Source organism: Procambarus clarkii, chromosome 87 (genome assembly GCF_040958095.1).
Source record: "Procambarus clarkii isolate CNS0578487 chromosome 87, FALCON_Pclarkii_2.0, whole genome shotgun sequence".
In the NCBI taxonomy this organism is placed as follows: Eukaryota; Metazoa; Arthropoda; class Malacostraca; order Decapoda; family Cambaridae; genus Procambarus; species Procambarus clarkii.
Window position 1 is genome coordinate 6,719,679 of NC_091236.1, and position 22,237 is coordinate 6,741,915.

A 22,237-nucleotide genomic window follows, 5' to 3' on the forward strand; every position below is an offset into this window, starting at 1 on the left:
TGTCTCCTCCAGTGTGTGACCTGACCTGTGTCTCCTCCAGTGTGTGACCTGACTTGTGTCCCCTCCAGTGCGTGACCTGACTCGTGTCTCCTCCAGTGTGTGACCTGACTCGTGTCTCATCCAGTGTGTGACCTGACCTGTGTCTCCTCCAGTGTGTGACCTGACATGTGTCTCCTCCAGTGTGTGACCTGACTCGTGTCTCCTCCAGTGTGTGACCTGACCTGTGTCTCCTCCAGTGTGTGACCTGACCTGTGTCTCCTCCAGTGTGTGACCTGACTTGTGTCCCCTCCAGTGCGTGACCTGACTCGTGTCTCCTCCAGTGTGTGACCTGACCTGTGTCTCCTCCAGTGTGTGACCTGACTCGTGTCTCATCCAGTGTGTGACCTGACATGTGTCTCCTCCAGTGTGACCTGACCTGTGTCTCCTCCAGTGTGTGACCTGACTCGTGTCTCCTCCAGTGTGTGACCTGACCTGTGTCTCCTCCAGTGTGTGACCTGACATGTGTCTCCTCCAGTGTGACCTGACCTGTGTCTCCTCCAGTGTGTGACCTGACTCGTGTCTCCTCCAGTGTGTGACCTGACCTGTGTCTCCTCCAGTGTGTGACCTGACTCGTGTCTCCTCCAGTGTGTGACCTGACATGTGTCTCCTCCAGTGTGTGACCTGACTCGTGTCTCCTCCAGTGTGTGACCTGACCTGTGTCTCCTCCAGTGTGTGACCTGACATGTGTCTCCTCCAGTGTGTGACCTGACCTGTGTCTCCTCCAGTGTGTGACCTGACTTGATAACTCAACAGTCAGTGTGTCACCCAAGTTGTGAAGACCTGAAACTGAAAACTGTTATAGTAACTGTAGCTCCAGTCAGCCAGGAGGCTTCCCGCTGGTCCTCCAGTATAATGTACTTTGTTTTGCTCTTTTCAGGCCAAACCAGCGCTGTTTGCTCGAAACTGTCGGTTTTGGTCATTAACGCGAAATGACCACAAGTATAGTATTTGTAAATAGAAATATTCCCCTCTTATCCAACCTGTCAATAACGTAGCTGTTGCAGCCGAAAGCAAATTGAGTTCATTAGAAGTAAATTCTTCCAACATGATTATTCTCAAGTTATTTACATTGTTTTGTGTCTATAGTGTAGTTTGACTATTTTATGTGTTCTCTGTCTTGATTTCTTGTTTTGATTTCAATTTTGAATTTGAAGTTTGAATTTGAAGTTTGAATTTGAATTTTCAAATTCAAAATTTTCAAAATTCAAAATTTCAAATTTTCAAAATTTGAATTTTCTTGTTTTGATTTTTGTTTCTGTGTTTACAGATGATTTCTATAAGATATAACAGATGACATTTTCACCCCGCAAGTTTCAAGTAAAACACTGCATTGTGTAAGAGTCCCTTCGCGGGTGGTGCAACTTGCACCATTGCTGAGCCCTGCAGTGCATGGTGAAAGGATAGTGGCGCAGTTCTCTACCAATGGTTCTTCAGCACAGTTACCAGCCCCTGCAGTGCTGAGCAAAATATCAAGCCCATTATCCTTACACGTTTCAGATGAGAATATAATGATCAGAGATCCGGTTATCCACTCACTACAATGACACGGGAGTTGAGTCTAAATAAATAAATAAATGTTTATTTAGGTAAGGTACATACATACAAGAGATTTTACAAAGAATGATGGATTTATAGATAGAGCTAGTACATACAATGCCTAAAGCCACTATTACGCAAAGCGTTTCGGGCATGAATAGAGTGTTGTAACACGTTTGGTGAGGGACGCAGATGAGATGGGTAAAAGAGAATATGGGAGAAGAATTAGGAGGTAGAAAATAGTGTGAGGGGGAGATAGATAAATTTATCTTAAGCATGTTAACATGGCGGCTTTTCTACTACCATCGTTTAACTGTGGCCTTCGATATCTTATGCCTCATCAAAGAGGTATTCATGCCAGCTCGCACACTCATCAGTACTCATAATGTGTGTTAACCAAACACCAACACTTACTCATGCCACACACAACTTAACCCTTGAGGTTATCTTGAGATGATTTCGGGGCTTTTTAGTGTCCCCGCGGCCCGGTCCTCGACCAGGCCTCCACCCCCAGGAAGCAGCCCGTGACAGCTGACTAACTCCCAGGTACCTATTTACTGCTAGGTAACAGGGGCATTCAGGGTGAAAGAAACTTTGCCCATTTGTTTCTGCCTCGTGCGGGAATCGAACCCGCGCCACAGAATTACGAGTCCTGCGCGCTATCCACCAGGCTACGAGGCCCCCTAGCAAGACGTAGACCTTCATTGTCTCCACACAATGATTTAAGATAAAACGAAGTCACACTCCCCCCCCCCTCCATTTGTAGGCCTATGTGCTTGAAGAACACACTGGGCTCCTGTACGGCTTGACCCATTATGATAATAACTTCTCACATTCGAGGCAATTTATCGACAATGGCGTAACTTTCAGATTTCAATTAGTACCACTGAGTATGACTAATCCGCGTCAATGTAGAATGTCAAGTGAGATCACAAAAGCCAATTGGATGCACCGCCTCCCGCCTTACATTCATGAGCTTCTTGCTGATTGGCTAACTCACTTCTGCTCCAATGACAGCTAATCATAATGCCATCTGTTGACCTACAGACATCATGGGATACAATGACACAAGTGGCATCATAGTGTCTTCCAATGCAATGTTTTACTGCCTTACAAATATACATATTTATATGTGGGAAAAAATCCTAAACAAATAAAATTGGCCTTAACAAGAGTGGCAAGGGTCGTGTATGGCTCTTGAGGTGGAAAAATGACACACAGGCAGATTAGTAACAAAGCTTACACACACAGATCACGCTAACGTGATGCATCAAATGAACAAATCCACAAGGGCTGTGACGAGGATTCGAACCTGCGTCCGGGAGTCCCTTCCCTTCTAGTAACAAAGCCAATCTGCCTCCCAGTACAGCTCCCAAAGCCGACAACAGTACAGTAGTCAACTCCCTTGCTCACCCCTATTTTAAATACACTGCTTTGCCCAAACATTAATTTAATTTCAGCAACTCTGAAAGGAATTTTACTCATGCATGAAAACAATTAATCATAAGCATTCCATGAGTTTATGGCGAATATCGTTCACAGAAAACCCTCTTGCTCCATAACATGGGTCCCAGACTGGTCCCCAAATAATATAGCTCCCAGAAAGCCTCTCCCCCCCCCCCATAATATGGTTCCCAGACAGCCCACTCCATAATACAGCTCCCAGACAGGCCCCCATAATGTAGTTTGCAGAGGGCCCACGCCATAATACAGCTCCCAGACAGGCCCCCATAATGTAGTTCACAGAGGGGCCCACTCCAAAATACAGCTCCCAGACAGGCCCCCATAATGCAGTTCGCAGAGGGGCCACTCATAATACAGCTCCCAGACAGGCCCCCATAATGTAGTTTGCAGAGGGCCCACTCCATAATACAGCTCCCAGACAGGCCCCCATAATGTAGTTCGCAGAGGGCCCACTCCATAATACAGCTCCCAGACAGGCCCCCATAATGTAGTTAGCAGAGGGCCCACTCATAATACAGCTCCCAGACAGGCCCCCATAATGTGGATCCCAGACAGACGGACCCACATAATATAGTTCTCAAACAAGCCTTCACATTATATGGCTCCCAGTCACACGGTATAATATGGCTCCGCATTATATGGCTCCCAGACAGGCCCCCACATAATCCTGTCCAGAAATATACATACCTGAAAAAAGAAAATTAAAATATAAATTATGTTAATCTTTATTAAATGTAATTTAATTTCTATTCCTAGGACAGGAAATTGGTCAGCCAGATCCCCTAATATTTACTAAGTCCAAATGAACAAACACTTCAGGTAAACTAAAGTAGGCGGTGATTTTAATATAAATTGGGCAATTTGGCAAAGTAAAAGTGCGATGAAGTCTAGTAATGGAAAGCAATATTCTTCCAATACAAAACCATACAAGTCCCCATACAAACATACACGTTCATGTGCGAGCGCACATACACACATCTATGGAGGCTGGGTGGCCGAGTGGACAGCGCACTAGACTCGTGGACCTAGGGACCAGGGGTTCAATCCCCGCACCCGGCGGAGACAGATGGCAGAATTTCCTTAACCCTGATGCAGCTGTTACCTAGCAGTATATAGGTACCTGGGAGTTAGACAGCTGCTACGGGCTACTTCCTGGGGATGTGTGTGTGTGGAGGTAAAAAAAAAATAGTAGTTAGTAACAGTTGATTGACAGTTGAGAGGCGGGCCGGAAGAGCAGAGCTCAACCCCCGCAAGCACTAGGTGAATACAAATAGGTGAATATACACACACACTCATACTTGAATAATGGAAATGATTATGAGAGACCTTAGCAGTACAATGAGTAAGATGTCGAGGTCGATATTTAACAGAAAATCATGAGTGCCTATGAAGTCAATCATGACTAATCTGACTGTTTTTTAAGTCATTCGTAAATCCTGTAATAATTTTTTAAATCATGACTCATTGTAATGCTTTTGAAGAGTCACTTTATGCTCTTGTGTGACTGGTTTTTAACAGGGAGTTGTGACTGCTTTTTAAACATTCCTGTCAGTTGTCTCATGTGACTGATGCTGTACAGTCATGACTCAAGTGACTGATATGACTCGTGCTACTGTTGCTGAGCAGTCAGTCGTGACTAATGTGACTGTCATTGACCATTTGAACATTCACTTGTAAATGGAATTATCAATTAACAATTAACTGAGTGTTAAATTCTGTTCATAGTGCCCGGGATATGTCATTATACCAGAAGTGAAATTTAAATAACTTATTATATATTTTGCACTTAATACAATACAAACCATAAGATTCATGTGCGGGACATAACAAATGAAATTGTTGGGCTGGAATTACGAGGATAATGTCCCACAGTTCAGCTGGAATTTGAATGCAACAAAATTATATTCCGAAGCCTGAATCCTAATGAAAACGAATCCAAAATTTGAGTCTCAGTTATTCTGAAAGTTGAATGAATCTGTCATCTGATGCTTTTCCCACCATCACTGATGTCAGGACCAGCTGGTGGGACTGTTCCTGCCACTGATGTCAGGACCAGCTGGTGGAACTGTTCCCACCACTGATGTCAGCACCAGCTGGAGGAACTGCCGTCGCTACTGATGTAACAACCATTTGTCTTAAGTCAGTGCTGCCCAAGGTCATCTTTGACTTTTACCTGACCTACTTGTTGACGGGCCTCTTAGGTATGATTTTCTACATAAATATATAGATGGCCTTAAATTTCACACTGGTAAACTGCTAAATGACATAACAGCACACAGAAGGATGGTCTTGAGCACGTCAAGATGGTTACGGTAACTGGAGTTACGCTTAAATATAAATGGAAGTAACTGCAGAAGGTCTATTGGCCCATACTTCCTCTTGCTGCTTCCATATTGGTTCGGGGTCTTGAAGCGGGTAGAATGTAGTTGTGCATTAATTGGCTGTTGATTGCTGGTGTTAACTTTTTGATGTGTAGTGCCTCGCTGATGTCGAGTCTCCTGCTATCGCTGTACCTATCGATGATTTCTGTGTTGTTTGTTAAGATTTCTCTGGTGATGGTCTGGTTGTGAGAAGAGATTATATGTTCCTTGATGGAGCCCTGTTGTTTGTGCATTGTTAATCGCCTGGAAAGAGACGTCCTCTCTTTGGTAAAACATGGTCCTCTCCATGTTTTACGGAAAAAAACGAAAATCATCGATAGATACAGCGATAGCAGGCGGCTTGATATCTGCGAGGCACTACACATTAAGAAGTCAACACCAGCAATCAACAGCCAATTAATGCACAACTATATTCTACCCACTTCAAGACTCCGCACCAATATAGAAGCATCAAGAAATATGGGCCAATAGGCCCTTTGCAGTTACTTCCATTCTTCCCTTTAACTTACAAAATATTATACCCATTGTTTCGTGTTCTGTCTTGTGTTGAAAGTTTGTTTTCACCTCATCCAAAACTGTTGTAACATATCACCTCACCCAAATGCAGGTATAAAATCGAAGCTGTTTAAACTCTGTTTAGTGTTTGCAAGTTATAGTTGTGTGTGTGTAAAGTAAAGTCTTTGAAAATGTAATAAGTTATTACGAAACGCGTTTAAGTGTTGCGTCAGACTAGAAATAAAAATGAATTTAGGAGAATTGATTTTTCAATTACCATCAACAATGAAAAGAAATATAAGAAATATTGAGAAAATTCGTGTTAGAATTATTAATCTTACTTTTTCGGTCATATTTAATCATTATATATATATATATATATATATATATATATATATATATATATATATATATATATATATATACATTATATACACACACACACATACATCAGGCCTTCCTCGAACTGAGAATATCATACAGCAGGTCATTCTTTAGGTGAGTAAATCATATATCAGAACATCGTCACGCTGAATATATCATACACAAGGAATATATCATACACCAGCTTAGTATATCCCTCCTCCCTCACCCCCTACCCCCTCCCTCCCTCACCCCCACCCCCTCCCTCACCCCCACCCCCTCCCTCAGCCCCACCCCCACCCTCACCCCCACCCCCTCCCTCACCCCCACCCCCTCCCTCATTCATGCGACAAGCAAGAATCACAAAGGAAGGAAGAATTAATCTGATTAATAAATTCCGAGACTTGGAAAGGAGGACATTGGCCCCGCTAGAGCACAGAATTCGTTGACCTCAGCTTACTGTGTCCCGGGACAACTACGGGCTCACCATAGCCCGTGCTGCTTGGAACTTTTTGTTCCAGGTAGCGAATCTTAAACAACAACAACAACAGGAAGACTCATCCATTGGGATAAGGCAACGCGATTCATCACATGGAAGTTGTAATACTGTTAGTCTGTCTCTTATCACGAGGAAGGGGGGGGGGGGGAATGGGGTGTGGGAGAGGAGGGACGGTTATGATCAGGGGAAACCGCCAAGCTATTACGAATATATAACACTTGGAAGGGGAGGGTCAGGATAAGGATTTGGGATGGGACGGTGGGGGGGAATAGTAAGGAAGAGGGCGTGTGTGTGGGAGGGAGGGGGGGTAAGGAGGATCATTCCTAATACGCCTCACGTCCTCAGAGTTACGTGAACATGGATCGTAACTCTTGAGCCGTTCTGTAATATGAACGACCAACCTCGCCTAGAGATAACTCGCACAGGCAGACACCCACCCACACCACCCTCCACACCACACCCACCCACACCACCCTCCACACCACACCCACCCACACCACCCTCCACACCACACCCACCCACACCACCCTCCACACCACACCCACCCACACCACACTCCACACCACACCCACCCACTCCAACATGCACACCACACCCACCCACACCAACATGCACACCACACCCACCCACACCACCCTCCACACCACAGCCACCCACACCACAGCCACCCACACCACCCTCCACACCACAGCCACCCACACCAACACACACACACATTGGTGCCTCGCGGCCGAGAGGGCAGAATCCGGGATTCGCAGTCCACGGGTCCAAATTCGATTTCCCGTCGAGGCAGAAACAAATGGGCAGAATTTCTTTCACCTGATGGCTCTGTTCACCAAGCAATAAGTAGGTACCTAAGAGTAGCTGTTGCAGGCTAATGACAGCACTAACCTCACAAATAAAAATCTTTGAGAGAGTACTAAAAAGTAAGATCACAAAATACATGGAATCACAGCATCTCCATAACACCGGACAACACGGTTTCAGACCAGGGCGCTCTTGCCTGTCACAGTTGCTGGACCACTATGACATGGCACTAGATGCCATGAATGACAAAACGCTGATGTAATTTACACAGATTTCGCAAAAGCCTTCGACAAATGTGACCATGGTGTTATTGCACACAAAATGCGTTCAGAAGCAATTTCTCAGGCTTGGTCTTAGTGTGGTCCTCTCAGGCTTGGTCTTAGTGTGGTCCTCTCAGGCTTGGTCTTAGTGTGTGCATGTTGCGGACCCTTCCTGGTTGATACCTGGTTGATACCTGGTTGATGGGGTTCTGGGAGTTCTTCTACTCCCCAAGCCCGGCCCGAGGCCAGGCTTGACTTGTGAGAGTTTGGTCCACCAGGCTGTTGCTTGGAGCGGCCCGCAGGGCCACGTACCCACCACAGCCCGGCTGATCCGGAACTTCTCTTAGAAAACCGTCCAGTTTTCTCTTGAAGATGTCCACGGTTGTTCCGGCAATATTTCTTATGCTCGCTGGGAGGACGTTGAACAACCGCGGCCCCCTGATGTTTATACAGTGCTCTCTGATTGTGCCTACGGCACCTCTGCTCTTCACTGGTTCAATCTTGCATTTTCTTCCATAACGTTCACTCCAGTACGTTGTTATTTTACTGTGTAGATTTGGGACCTGACCCTCCAGTATTTTCCATGTGTATATTATTTGGTATCTCTCTCGTCTCCTTTCTAGAGAGTACATTTGGAGAGCTTTGAGACGATCCCAATAATTTAGGTGTTTTATCTCGTCTATGCGTGCCGTATATGTTCTCTGTATTCCCTCTATTTCAGCAATCTCTCCTGCTCTGAAGGGGTAAGTGAATACTGAGCAGTACTCAAGACGGGACAGCACAAGTGACTTGAAGAGTACAACCATTGTGGTGGGATCCCTGGATTTGAAAGTTCTCGTAATCCATCCTATCATTTTTCTGGCTGACGCGATATTTGCTTGGTTATGCTCCTTAAACGTTAGATCGTCGGACATCATTATTCCCAAATCCTTGACATGCTGTTTTTCTACTATGGGCAGATTCGATTGTGTTTTGTACCCTGTATTATGTTTAAGATCCTCATTTTTGCCGTACCTGAGTACCTGAAATTTATCACTGTTAAACATCATGTTATTTTCTGCTGCCCCGTTTTTTTTCTGCTATTTTCTGCTTCCCCGCCTCTCACTTCTCCTCCTCTTTAATACACCGTCCTCCTATACCTACTCCTATATTCCCAACTTCACCTCTTTTACTCTAGCGCCGTTATCCCTGTCTCCTTGTCCCAAACACTGCATGTACTTGCTCTCCCCCTCTGCTCTCTCCTCCTCCTTGCTCTCTCTTCCCTCTTGCGCCCCTCTCTCACCCTCTCTTATCTGGCACTCCAAGCCTGCCCCTTCCCCCTCACGATCTGGCACTCCAAGCCTGCCCCTTCTCCCTCACGACCTGGCACTCCAAGCCTGCCCCTTCCCCCTCACGCTCTGGCACTCCAAGCCTGCCCCCTTCCCCCCTCACGATCTGGCACTCGGCGCTGACTCATGTACTGACCCTCACCATAATTTTCCCTCACATGGGCTGATTCATCCTCTCGCCCTCACAGGGGCCGCCTCGTCCTCCCTCACCCTCACACCTTGATGGCTCTTTTTGACTTAGTGAACCAACGTCTGAAGACTTCAGTCTCAGAATATGTGATCCTGTTTGTTATTGGTCGATCATGGGTGCCAGTGGTCGACCACGGGTGCCACTGGTCGACCACGGGTGCCAGTGGTCGACCACGGGAGAGGGGGGGCTGAAAGTCTTACATATAAGGTGAGAGGAGGGGTGAAAGTCTTACATATAAGGTGAGAGGAGGGGTGAAAGTCTTACATATAAGGTGAGAGGAGGGGTGAAAGTCTTACATATAAGGTGAGAGGAGGGGTGAAAGTCTTACATATAAGGTGAGAGGAGGGGTGAAAGTCTTACGTATAAGGTGAGAGAAGGGGTGAAAGTCTTACGTATAAGGTGAGAGGAGGGGTGAAAGTCTTACATATAAGGTGAGAGGAGGGGTGAAAGTCTTACATATAAGGTGAGAGGAGGGGTGAAAGTCTTACATATAAGGTGAGAGGAGGGGTGAAAGTCTTACGTATAAGGTGAGAGGAGGGGTGAAAGTCTTACATATAAGGTGAGAGGAGGGGTGAAAGTCTTACATATAAGGTGAAAGGAGGGGTGAAAGTCTTACATATAAGGTGAGAGGAGGGGTGAAAGTCTTACATATAAGGTGAGAGGAGGGGTGAAAGTCTTACGTATAAGGTGAGAGGAGGGGGTGGGGGGAGGATAAGCCGTGTTCTGCCAGCGGAAATTGAATAGCTAAAGGAACAAAGCGGAGTTGTCAAGCAAGAAATCCTTTGAGAGAAAATGTTTACACTTTGAGGTAGGCGCCACGGATGACCAGGAGGGTGAAGGATGAGGGATGAGTGGTGAGGGATGAGGGATGAGGGGTGAGGGTATCACGGTTACAAGGGGTAGGCACCTAGGCTACAAGGAATAGGTACCTGGGTTACAAGGAAGAGGTACCTAGGATAGAGAGAGAGCAGGTACGTAGGTTACTGAGAACAAGTACCAAATTACAGAGGGCACGTACCTAGGTTACAGGAAGCAGGTATATACGTTACAGGGAGCAAGTACCTCGGCTACAAGGAGTAGGTACCTAAGTTACAGGGTGTAGGTACCTAGGTTACAGGGAGCAGATACCTAGGCTGCAGATATCTAGGTTATAGGGCTAGTTACCTAGAGTACAGGGAGCAGGTATTTAAGGTTACAGGGAGTAGATACCTAGGTTATTGGGCTAGTTACCTAGGATACAGGAAACAGATACATAGGTTAAAGGGGGGGGAGGGGTATTCACCCAATTTGACTGATAAGAGTAATATTACCATAAGAGGTGGCAAGTGGCACCTGGAGGTGGCAGGTGAGGCAGGCAGGTGAGGCAGGCAGGTGAGGCAGGCAGGTGAGGCAGGCAGGTGAGGCAGGTAGGTGAGGCAGGTAGGTGAGGCAGGTAGGTGAGGCCTGGTTGATGACCCCCTGACCCCCAGCTGGTTGATGCCCCCCCCCCCCTCGCCGGGTGATTGATAACGGCACCACACATAGGATTTTTAGCTTTAATTTCATCCCGTTTTTACGGGGCAGTGGAGCGAAGAAAGACTGTAATGAGATGCCGGGGACGACCTGGCTGTAACCCTTGTACTCTGGCCACCTGTAACTCCTGTACTCTGGCCACCTGTAACAGCGGTCTTTGTCACCGGCAATATTGCATCATTATCGCTATTATCAAATGTTCAGGCGATCTATACACATATTTTTTTTCAACATGAACATGAATCTTAATTTATTTATTCTGTGAATTACTGTTAAATACAACATAATATTTATACTGCGAGACATACTGACAAACATACAGCTTAAAATACCATTATACACTAGATACTACGTGGCTTAAGTATCAGATTATTTACATTATCTTGAGGTTATCTTGAGATGATTTCGGGGCTTTCAGTGTCCCCGCGGCCCGGTCCTCGACCAGGCCTCCACCCCCAGGAAGCAGCCCGTGACAGCTGACTAACACTCAGGTACCTATTTTACTGCTAGGTAACAGGGGCATAGGGTGAAAGAAACTCTGCCCATTGTTTCTCGCCGGCGCCTGGGATCGAACCTAGGACCACAGGATCGCAAGACCAGCGTGCTGTCCGCTCGGCCGACCGGCTCCCCCCCACATTTTACAAACTGTACAGGCACAAAAGTCAAAAAAAAAAAAAAAAATCTCATGAAACTACAATCATTTTTCAACAATTGTACCTAATGCCACCTGTTCTACGTCATCTGATTATTCAAGGACAGCCTGGATCAAGCTCACTATGAACACACAGCTCATGTACCAGGCAGCCGAGTCTGACAGGTTTTCGATTGCTTGTCAACACGCCATCTCTTTATGAGAGCATTTCCCTAATAATATAGCGATCCAGCTGTTCTGTTGAACCCACCTTCCCTACTGACTAGTTTTGTTGTGTCTCCCGTAGACTTTCACCATTATATATATATATATATATATATATATATATATATATATATATATATATATATATATATATATATATATATATATATATATATATGAATGACAATGTCAGACTACGGAGAAAAAATTGAAACAGGAATTTCCTTAAGTACTTTCGTATATTAATACATCTTCTGACTCCTTCTGAAGATGTATTAATATACGAAAGTACTTAAGGATATTCCTGTTTCAATTTTTCTCCGTGGTCTGACATTGTCATATATATATATATATATATATATATATATATATATATATATATATATATATATATATATATATATATATATATGTCGTACCTAGTAGCCAGAACTCACTTTTTGGCCTACTATTCAAGGGCCGATTTGCCTAATAAGTCAAGTTTTCCTGAATTAATATATTTTTTCTAATTTTTTTCCTTTGAAATGATAAAGCTACCCATTTCATTATGTATGAGGTCAATTTTTTTTTATTGGAGTTAAAATTAACGTAGATATATGACCGAACCTAACCAACCCTACCTAACCTAACCTAACCTAACCTATCTTTATAGGTTAGGTTTGGTTAGGTAGCCGAAAAAGTTAGGTTAGGTTAGGTTAGGTTAGGTTAGGTAGGTTAGGTAGTCGAAAAACAATTAATTCATGAAAACTTGGCTTATTAGGTAAATCGGGCCTTGCATAGTAGGCTGAGAAGTGCGTTCTGGCTACTAGGTACGACATATATATATATATATATATATATATATATATATATATATATATATATATATATATATATATATATATATATATATATATATATATATAACTAATTCACAAGCTGAATTTCTTTACAATCATCTTGATATTTCTGGCAAAGTCTGAGTGCCAGTTGAAAAGAAAATGCCTCAAGAAACAGCTCCTTGGCCTCGGGCGGGCCGGGCTTGGGAAGTAGAAGAACTCCCAGAACCCCACCAAGCAGGTATCAAGCTGGTAAAATAATCAGATGTCTGGATGGATTATGCCCTGGCGAGCAGAGATCATTTGTTTGTGAATAATTTCAGTAAAGATGTGAACATAAAGCCAGTGAGGAATGAGAGGCTGGACAACCTTAGCATGTACCTTACCTTGAGGTGCTTCCGGGGCTTAGCGTCCCCGCGGCCCGGTCGTCGACCAGAGAGTACATGTAGGCCATATACAGAATCCTACTTGCCAAGGTGGTGGCGGGTCCAGCGTTTACAACCACACTGCCACACTGAATGTAAAATTACTTTTAACCATAATTCGCTATGATATTTTGTCCGACTTTGAGGTTCTGGTACAATCCAGGTGCCCGGATGAGGTTCTGGTACAATCCAGGTGCCTGGATGAGGTTCTGGTACAATCCAGGTACCTGGATGAGGTTCTGGTACAACCCAGGTGCCTTGATGAGGTTCTGGTACAATCCAGGTGCCTGGATGAGGTTCTGGTACAATCCAGGTGCCCGGATGAGGTTCTGGTACAATCCAGGTGCCCGGATGAGGTTCTGGTACAATCCAGGTACAAGTACAAAGATTACGTGAACGTGTTCATACGACTCCAGTGACCTCATTCTCTGAACACCAGGTAAATTATTTAGCAGTGTTAGTGGCATTACTTGGTTAGTGGTGTTACTTGGTTAGTGGTGTTACTTGGTTAGTGGTGTTACTTGGTTAGTGGTATTACTTGGTTAGTGGTATTACTTGGTTAGTGGCATTACTTGGTTAGTGGTGTTACTTGGTTAGTGGTGTTACTTGGTTAGTGGCATTACTTGGTTAGTGGTGTTACTTGGTTAGTGGTGTTACTTGGTTAGTGGTGTTACTTGGTTAGTGGTGTTACTTGGTTAGTGGTGTTACTTGGTTAGTGGTATTAATACACCTGAAGCAGAATGGTTATATCGCTCAACAGAACCACAGAACCTATACCTAGCCTATTCTTTGGCCAGAAAAGGAGCTTCCCAAGTCACATTCAGGTGTAGTGTGGGTGGGTGTAGCGCGCCTTCTCTTCGCCACGACAAGTACAATTCCAAGACCAATTACGGCAGATAACAGGATAATACGATGTTCACAATTAATGAAGCAGAAGAGAAAGACAGTGATACAGTGCAAGAAGGAAATTATGATTAAACCTCGAATTAGTGTACGAGGAATGTATCTTGAGATGATTTCGGGGCTTTAGTGTCCCCGCGGCCCGGTCCTCGACCAGGCCTCCACCCCCGGGAAGCAGCCCGTGACAGCTGACTAACACCCAGGTACCTATTTTACTGCTAGGTAACAGGGGCATAGGGTGAAAGAAACTCTGCCCAATGTTTCTCGCCGGCGCCCGGGATCGAACCCGGGACCACAGGATCACAAGTCCAGCGTGCTGTCCGCTCGGCCGACCGGCTCCCCAAGTGTGAATAGTGTGAATAACCTGAGTCATGAGAGTACCAGGAATACCACAGGCCAGTGAGGGAGGTCTGGTGTTGGGGGAAGTGAACTCTTCTCAGAAGATATATGACTAAGAGTGCTCCTTACTCAGGAGCACTCTCAGGACACTATACAAAAGAGGCACTGTCATTTGGCCGACACAAACAGCCTGGCGACTCACTAATGTGACACGAGCTGACGCAGGGGAAAAAACCCCGTGATTTCATGTCTGGAAAAAGTAAAAGAATATTATGAAGAGTATTGCAGCGAGGATCCGGGAAGGAATCTTCGGTCTCTTAAGCCGATATTAAGCAGCTCGAAAAACAAAAATGGTTTCAAATAATCTTATACAACGCAGATGAATTTTCCCCTTTTAGGCCTGCTTTTTAATACCCCTCCCCCCCTTTCTCTCTCTCTCTCACTCCCTTCCTCTCTCCTCCTCACTCTCTTATCACCATACATAAATGGTTCAATGTCTGTTATCCAGCGTCCTTAATGTATTGTTGATACGTGTTTGGTTCCAGAAGGATCCAAACCCGTACCCACCAGAGGCGCCGTAGCAGTCGCCCCCTTCTTGGACGGTGTCATTCATGCTGACCTGAGGTCGACACTACTTCTTCACTGTACACTGTAGTCTCAACACGTGGTCTTCACTGTATACTGCCAGGTGAAGGTTCACAGTGCTCATCCCCCAGGTGAGGAGCCACTCTACATACCCCCCCCCCCACCATGAGGTGAAGAGCTACTCTACACCCAATCTTCACTATACACAACGCCTGTCATGTTTACGGGCTATTCATGCCCGTGCCATCTCTTGGGAGGCTTAATCTACGTCAATCACCAATCCTGTCATGTGTGCTGCCAAAGCCCCACTATTAATGTGTATCAAATAGAAATTACACAAGTTTAAAGTGACTTACGATGTCATGAATTTGTAAATGCGTTCCTTTGTCAAAATATATTTTCAATATATATCACGGTTTTTTTCCCCGATATCAATATTTGGCTAAAATATCTGACACCAATTCAGAGGATGGAATTGTTAAAATAACGGTATTTTTTCAAACTAATTAATAATATCAGACATTATAGGTTAGACCTATGTAGGTTAGGTTAGGTTAGGTGTTTGGGCTTCTTGTATAGAGATAATGTACAAGTTTCAGGTTTGATGTGAATGATGCACTCGGAGAGATATATTGGAACAAAAACACACCGGCAAAAGTACAAAAATATGGATAATGACGGCTGGGGGAACTGTATTATGTAATTATCGTGAACTTGACAATACTTTGTTTTGATAACAGGTTGCTGTAATGTTGCTGTATTTAGGTGTAAACAGTGGAACAATTGCCGCAGGAACTCAGTGGTTCGGTACTACACGTGAGACAGCATAATGGATGAACAACCCAGCGGGTTTTCTTCCTATTGGGGAGTGTTGTACATGCTGCTATGGCGGTGTGTCCACTCACGGGATGAGTGGCGCTGCCCAATACTGTCACTATGGCGGTGTGTCCACTCACAGGATGAGTGGCGCTGCCCAATACTGTCACTATGGCGGTGTGTCCACTCACAGGATGAGTGGCGCTGCCCAATACTGTCACTATGGCGGTGTGTCCACTCACAGGATGAGTGGCGCTGCCCAATACTGTCACTATGGCGGTGTGTCCACTCACGGGATGAGTGTCGCTGCCCAATACTGTCACTATGGCGGTGTGTCCACTCACAGGATGAGTGGCGCTGCCCAATACTGTCACTATGGCGGTGTGTCCACTCACAGGATGAGTGGCGCTGCCCAATACTGTCACTATGGCGGTGTGTCCACTCACAGGATGAGTGGCGCTGCCCAATACTGTCACTATGGCGGTGTGTCCACTCACTGGATGAGTGGCGCTGCCCAATACTGTCACTATGTCGGTGTGTCCACTCACGGGATGAGTGTCGCTGCCCAATACTGTCACTATGGCGGTGTGTCCACTCACAGGATGAGTGGCGCTGCCCAATACTGTCACTATGGCGGTGTGTCCACTCACAGGATGAGTGTCGCTACCCAATACTTTCACTATGGCGGTGTGTCCACTCACAGGATGAGTGGCGCTGCCCAATACTGTCACTATGGCGGTGTGTCCACTCACAGGATGAGTGGCGCTGCCCAATACTGTCACTATGGCGGTGTGTCCACTCACAGGATGAGTGGCGCTGCCCAATACTGTCACTATGGCGGTGTGTCCACTCACAGGATGAGTGGCGCTGCCCAATACTGTCACTATAGCGGTATGTCCACTCACAAGATGAGTGGCGCTGCTCAATAGTCACTATGGCGGTGTGTCCACTCACAGGATGAGTGGCGCTGCCCAATACTGTCACTATGGCGGTGTGTCCACTCACGAGATGAGTGTCGCTGCCCAATACTGTCACTATGGCGGTGTGTCCACTCACAGGATGAGTGACGCTGTCCAATACTGTCACTATGGCGGTGTGTCCACTCACAGGATGAGTGGCGCTGCCCAATACTGTCACTATAGTGGTGTGTCCACTCACAGGATGAGTGGCGCTGCCCAATACTGTCACTATGGCGGTGTGTCCACTCACAGGATGAGTGGCGCTGCCCAATACTGTCACTATAGCGGTGTGTCCACTCACAAGATGAGTGGCGCTGCTCAATACTGTCACTATGGCAGTGTGTCCACTCACAAGATGAGTGGCGCTGCCCAATACTGTCACTATGGCGGTGTGTCCACTCACAGGATGAGTGGCGCTGCCCAATACTGTCACTATAGTGGTGTGTCCACTCACAGGATGAGTGGCGCTGCCCAATACTGTCACTATGGCGGTGTGTCCACTCACAGGATGAGTGGCGCTGCCCAATACTGTCACTATAGCGGTGTGTCCACTCACAAGATGAGTGGCGCTGCTCAATACTGTCACTATGGCAGTGTGTCCACTCACAAGATGAGTGGCGCTGCCCAATACTGTCACTATGGCGGTGTGTCCACTCACAGGATGAGTGGCGCTGCCCAATAAACTCGCCCCTCGGGGCAAAATTAAAAAAAAAATGGAATCAGTCGTTAAGATAGAATGTCATATATTTAGCAAATCAGTGACTAAACTGACATGTTATTCAGAAAATCAGTAGTTAGGTTGGCATGTCATATATTCAATAAATCAGAGACTAAGCTGACATTCCTTCTCTACAATTCAGTAAGAAAACGACTTAATGTCAGTGTTTCAGATTTTCGTCAATCATCAGTTCAACTCGGCAGCAACAAACTTCAAGAGATCTGTTTGTAGAAGCATTCTGTTATTCCCTCGCCTTGATGATACAATCGAATCATCACAATCAACTCGCTGATTGAGTGACATCGAGGTTCGTCTAGAAATGCAATTATGGGTCAGGTTGGCTTGTAAACGTGTTGGCTTTACGGCTTTATTGGAGAACAACTTGGCACACAATTTTCCCTTTATGACTGACGTTCTGAACAATATCAAATGCTAAGATGAAGGGACGACGACGTTTCGGTCCGTCCTGGACCATTCTCAAGTCGATTGTCTTGTCACAATCCCAAGATTCTCGAGTCACAATCGACTTGAGAATGGTCCAGGACGGACCGAAACGTCGTCGTCCCTTCACCTTCTTGTGTGTGGTCTGGTCAACATACTTCAGCCACGTTATTGTGACTCATCGCCTGCAAATGGGAAGAACTTTGTCTTTCATACTGAAGAACAACAACCGGGTAGAACTTTGTCTTTCATACTGGAGAACAATAAATGGGAAGAACTTTACGTCTGGCCTACCAATGAACAACTAAGAAGAGCTTCACATCAGGAGTAATGAAGAACAACTAGTGAGAAGAACATACTGGTATGTGAACAATAATGTTCAATATAACTAGTGTTACAGGAAACACTACAGTGCCGGCGTGAGGTTGTCGTCAAGGTGGTGACGACGCAGCTTCCTCCTAACTGGTTACCATGGAGGTGCATCATTGGTTACCATGGCAACCTCTCACACACACGGGGACACTCACCATCTCAAGAAGTCACTCCGACAACACCTCCATCCAGCATAGTCCCCCTTACGGTGGGGGACTGAGCAGTCACGCTTAGGGTGGGGGACTGGGCAGTCACGCTTACGGTGGGGGACTGGACAGTCACGCTTAGGGTGGGGGACTGGGCAGTCACGCTTAGGGTGGGGGACTGAGCAGTCACGCTTAGGGTGGGGGACTGGGCAGTCACGCTTAGGGTGGGGGACTGGGCAGTCACGCTTAGGGTGGGGGACTGGGCAGTCACGCTTAGGGTGGGGGACTGGGCAGTCACGCTTAGGGTGGGGGACGGGGAAGAACATATATAAGGATAGTGACCATATATAACGAACGAGGCATATTTTGTAACTAAAACATGTCGCTCTTTTTATCATGGCGCCGATTGAGAAGCTGGTGAAGCTTGGTGGAGTAGGAACCACCAAGACCTGTAAGGTCAACACAGCTGGTGGAGTAGGGACCACCAAGACCTGTAAGGACAACACAGCTGGTGGAGTAGGGACCACCAAGACCTGTAAGGACAACACAGCTGGTGGAGTAGGGACCACCAAGACCTGTAAGGTCAACACAGCTGGTGTAGTAGGGACCACCAAACCCTGTAAGGACCAAACAGCTGGTGGAGTAGGGACCACCAAGACCTGTAAGGACAACACAGCTGGTGGAGTAGGGACCACCAAGCCCTGTAAGGTCAACACAGCTGGTGTAGTAGGGACCACCAAACCCTGTAAGGACCAAACAGCTGGTGGAGTAGGGACCACCAAGACCTGTATGGACCAAACAGCTGGTGGAGTAGGGACCACCAAACCCTGTAAGGACCAAACAGCTGGTGGAGTAGGGACCACCAAACCCTGTAAGGACCAAACAGCTGGTGGAGTAGGGACCACCAAACCCTGTAAGGACCAAACAGCTGGTGGAGTAGGGACCACCAAGCCCTGTATGGACCAAACAGCTGGTGGAGTAGGGACCACCAAACCCTGTAAGGACCAAACAGCTGGTGGAGTAGGGACCACCAAGCCCTGTATGGACCAAACAGCTGGTGGAGTAGGGACCACCAAACCCTGTAAGGACCAAACAGCTGGTGGAGTAGGGACCACCAAACCCTGTAAGGACCAAACAGCTGGTGGAGTAGGGACCACCAAGACCTGTATGGACCAAACAGCTGGTGGAGTAGGGTGAAGACCAACACAATCATATACAGGAACACAACTGGTGAGGATCCTTCACGTCTTAGGTTCCAAAACACTTCCCTTCCTACTCATTACAGCTGTAATGCCTCTAAGAAAGTGCCTCGGCCTCTCACAAGTTCTTCAGAGTTCCCTCTAGATTCTTCCCCTTCTTAAGCACATCTACTTCCTCGTTAAGCATTTGAAGCACTCCCAGCTCTCACTCAGCACTCCCAGCTCTCACTCAGCACTCCCAGCTCTCACTCAGCACTCCCAGCTCTCACTCAGCACTCCCAGCTCTCACTCAGCACTCCCAGCTCTCACTCAGCACTCCCAGCTCTCACTCAACACTCCCAGCTCTCACTCAACACTCCCAGCTCTCACTCAACACTCCCAGCTCTCACTCAACACTCCCAGCTCTCACTCAACACTCCCAGCTCTCACTCAACACTCCCAGCTCTCACTCAACACTCCCAGCTCTCACTCAACACTCCCAGCTCTCACTCAACACTCCCAGCTCTCAGTCAACACTCCCAGCTCTCACTCAGCACTCCCAGCTCTCACTCAGCACTCCCAGCTCTCACTCAGCACTCCCAGCTCTCACTCAGCACTCCCAGCTCTCACTCAGCACTCCCAGCTCTCACTCAGCACTCCCAGCTCTCACTCAGCACTCCCAGCTCTCACTCAGCACTCCCAGCTCTCACTCAGCACTCCCAGCTCTCACTCAGCACTCCCAGCTCTCACTCAGCACTCCCAGCTCTCACTCAGCACTCCCAGCTCTCACTCAGCACTCCCAGCTCTCACTCAGCACTCCCAGCTCTCACTCAGCACTCCCAGCTCTCACTCAGCACTCCCAGCTCTCACTCAGCTCTCCCAGCTCTCACTCAACACTCCCAGCTCTCACTCAACACTCCCAGCTCTCACTCAACACTCCCAGCTCTCAGTCAACACTCCCAGCTCTCACTCAGCACTCCCAGCTCTCACTCAGCACTCCCAGCTCTCACTCAGCACTCCCAGCTCTCCCAGCTCTCACTCAGCACTCCCAGCTCTCACTCAGCACTCCCAGCTCTCACTCAGCACTCCCAGCTCTCACTCAGCACTCCCAGCTCTCACTCAGCACTCCCAGCTCTCACTCAGCACTCCCAGCTCTCACTCAACACTCCCAGCTCTCACTCAGCACTCCCAGCTCTCACTCAGCACTCCCAGCTCTCACTCAGCACTCCCAGCTCTCACTCAGCACTCCCAGCTCTCACTCAGCACTCCCAGCTCTCACTCAGCACTCCCAGCTCTCACTCAGCACTCCCAGCTCTCACTCAACACTCCCAGCTCTCACTCAGCACTCCCAGCTCTCACTCAGCTCTCCCAGCTCTCACTCAGCACTCCCAGCTCTCACTCAGCACTCCCAGCTCTCAGTCAACACTCCCAGCTCTCACTCAGCACTCCCACTCAGTTCCATGTCAGAATACCATCAGCCTCCCAGTACAATGTCAACAGATCGGTATTAAACAAATACAATACAGTTGTCATGTGTTGTATTATTGTATTATACAACACAAAGAAAATTTGACTTGCCCCATTACGCAAGTTTACCCCCCCCCCCTCCGCAAAAAAAAATCGAAGAATTCAACCCCCGATGATAAAATTGATACAGTATACAGTAATCAATCATCTCAAGAAGATAACATTCCTTGGCTCTTCCTTGGCAGAATTTCACCTGGAGAGTGGGTGAACAGGCTCGTTACGCATGAACCATGACAGACTATTTGTCGCGAACATCTCACTCTCAGCCACCTGTACCTCCCCCCCCCCCCCCCTCCCCCAGGTTTCTACATCATCCTCAATGTTAATTTTTCCTCGTCCCTTGCGTCAGTGAAATGCTTCATGGGTCACTCTCTCACTCTGCAGCTCTTCGGAAGGTGCGGCACAGAGAGAGAGAGAGAGAGAGAGAGAGAGAGAGAGAGAGAGAGAGAGAGAGAGAGAGAGAGAGAGAGAGAGAGAGAGAGAGAGAGAGAGAGAGAGTGAGTGTGTGTGTGTGTGTGTGTGTGTGTGTGTGTGTGTGTGTGTGTGTGTGTGTGTGTGTATCTATATGACACTCTCTTCTCCCTCTCCGAGACACAAGCGCCACACTTGGAGGATTAAACAATGAGGACAGACTAAGTAGTATGAACCTCAACGCTCTCTGTAGGAATCGATGAGACATGATTACGACATACAAGTTTCTCCGTGGTACTGAAGATGCCATGACCAGAGAGTAGGATAAAAGGTCCCCGTACCTCAGGGAATAGCCAGCGTCAGCCTGGAATACTCACAAGCCAGACATTATATACCTGGCTTCTTACATGTGTGGTCGGGCAATTCAAAAGAGAACACTGCAGAGGGTCTATTGGCCCATACGCAGTTCCTGTCTAACCTACGCTTGAAACAATCCAGGGATCCTGTGTCTATTATCTCAGCTGGGAATTAATCCATCAATGACCCTGTTTCTAAGCCAGTATTTACCCAGGTCTTTCCTCACTCGACTTCGGACTTCTTTCTAGTCCTGCTTCTTCGTATGTATACACAGAGTTTATAATCTTGAGTATACACAGTTTACAATACTTTTGACCTATGTTTAAGACGAAAGTATAGTTTCTGGTTGGTCACTAGGCCATTGTGGTGGCTTAATATCCCTTCAAATAGGCCTTATTCCCAACACGACATCAATGTGTAAGGATTTATAATGTCCCAACACATCAATCAGCAAGGATTTATAATGTCCCAACACATCAATCAGCAAGGATTTATAATGTCCCAACACATCAATC

At 46.7% G+C, this 22,237-nt stretch overlaps 2 protein-coding genes across 3 annotated transcripts in view; one reads left to right on the top strand and one right to left on the bottom strand.

Moving 5' to 3' along the window:
* The window catches only part of CASK (peripheral plasma membrane protein CASK), a 942,297-nt gene that overhangs the window by 498,120 nt on the left and 421,940 nt on the right, over positions 1–22,237 (bottom strand). The gene's annotated exons all lie outside the window — the stretch shown is intronic.
* Positions 18,646–22,237, top strand: part of LOC138358873 (uncharacterized) — a 3,912-nt gene continuing 320 nt past the window's right edge. Inside the window, exons 1-3 of the mRNA XM_069317224.1 lie at positions 18,646–18,831; positions 19,612–20,931; positions 22,174–22,237. The exon at positions 22,174–22,237 is cut by the window's right edge and continues 320 nt beyond it. Coding sequence (XP_069173325.1) covers positions 18,646–18,831; positions 19,612–20,931; positions 22,174–22,237 — 1,570 coding nt within the window. The remainder of the gene's footprint in view (positions 18,832–19,611; positions 20,932–22,173) is intronic.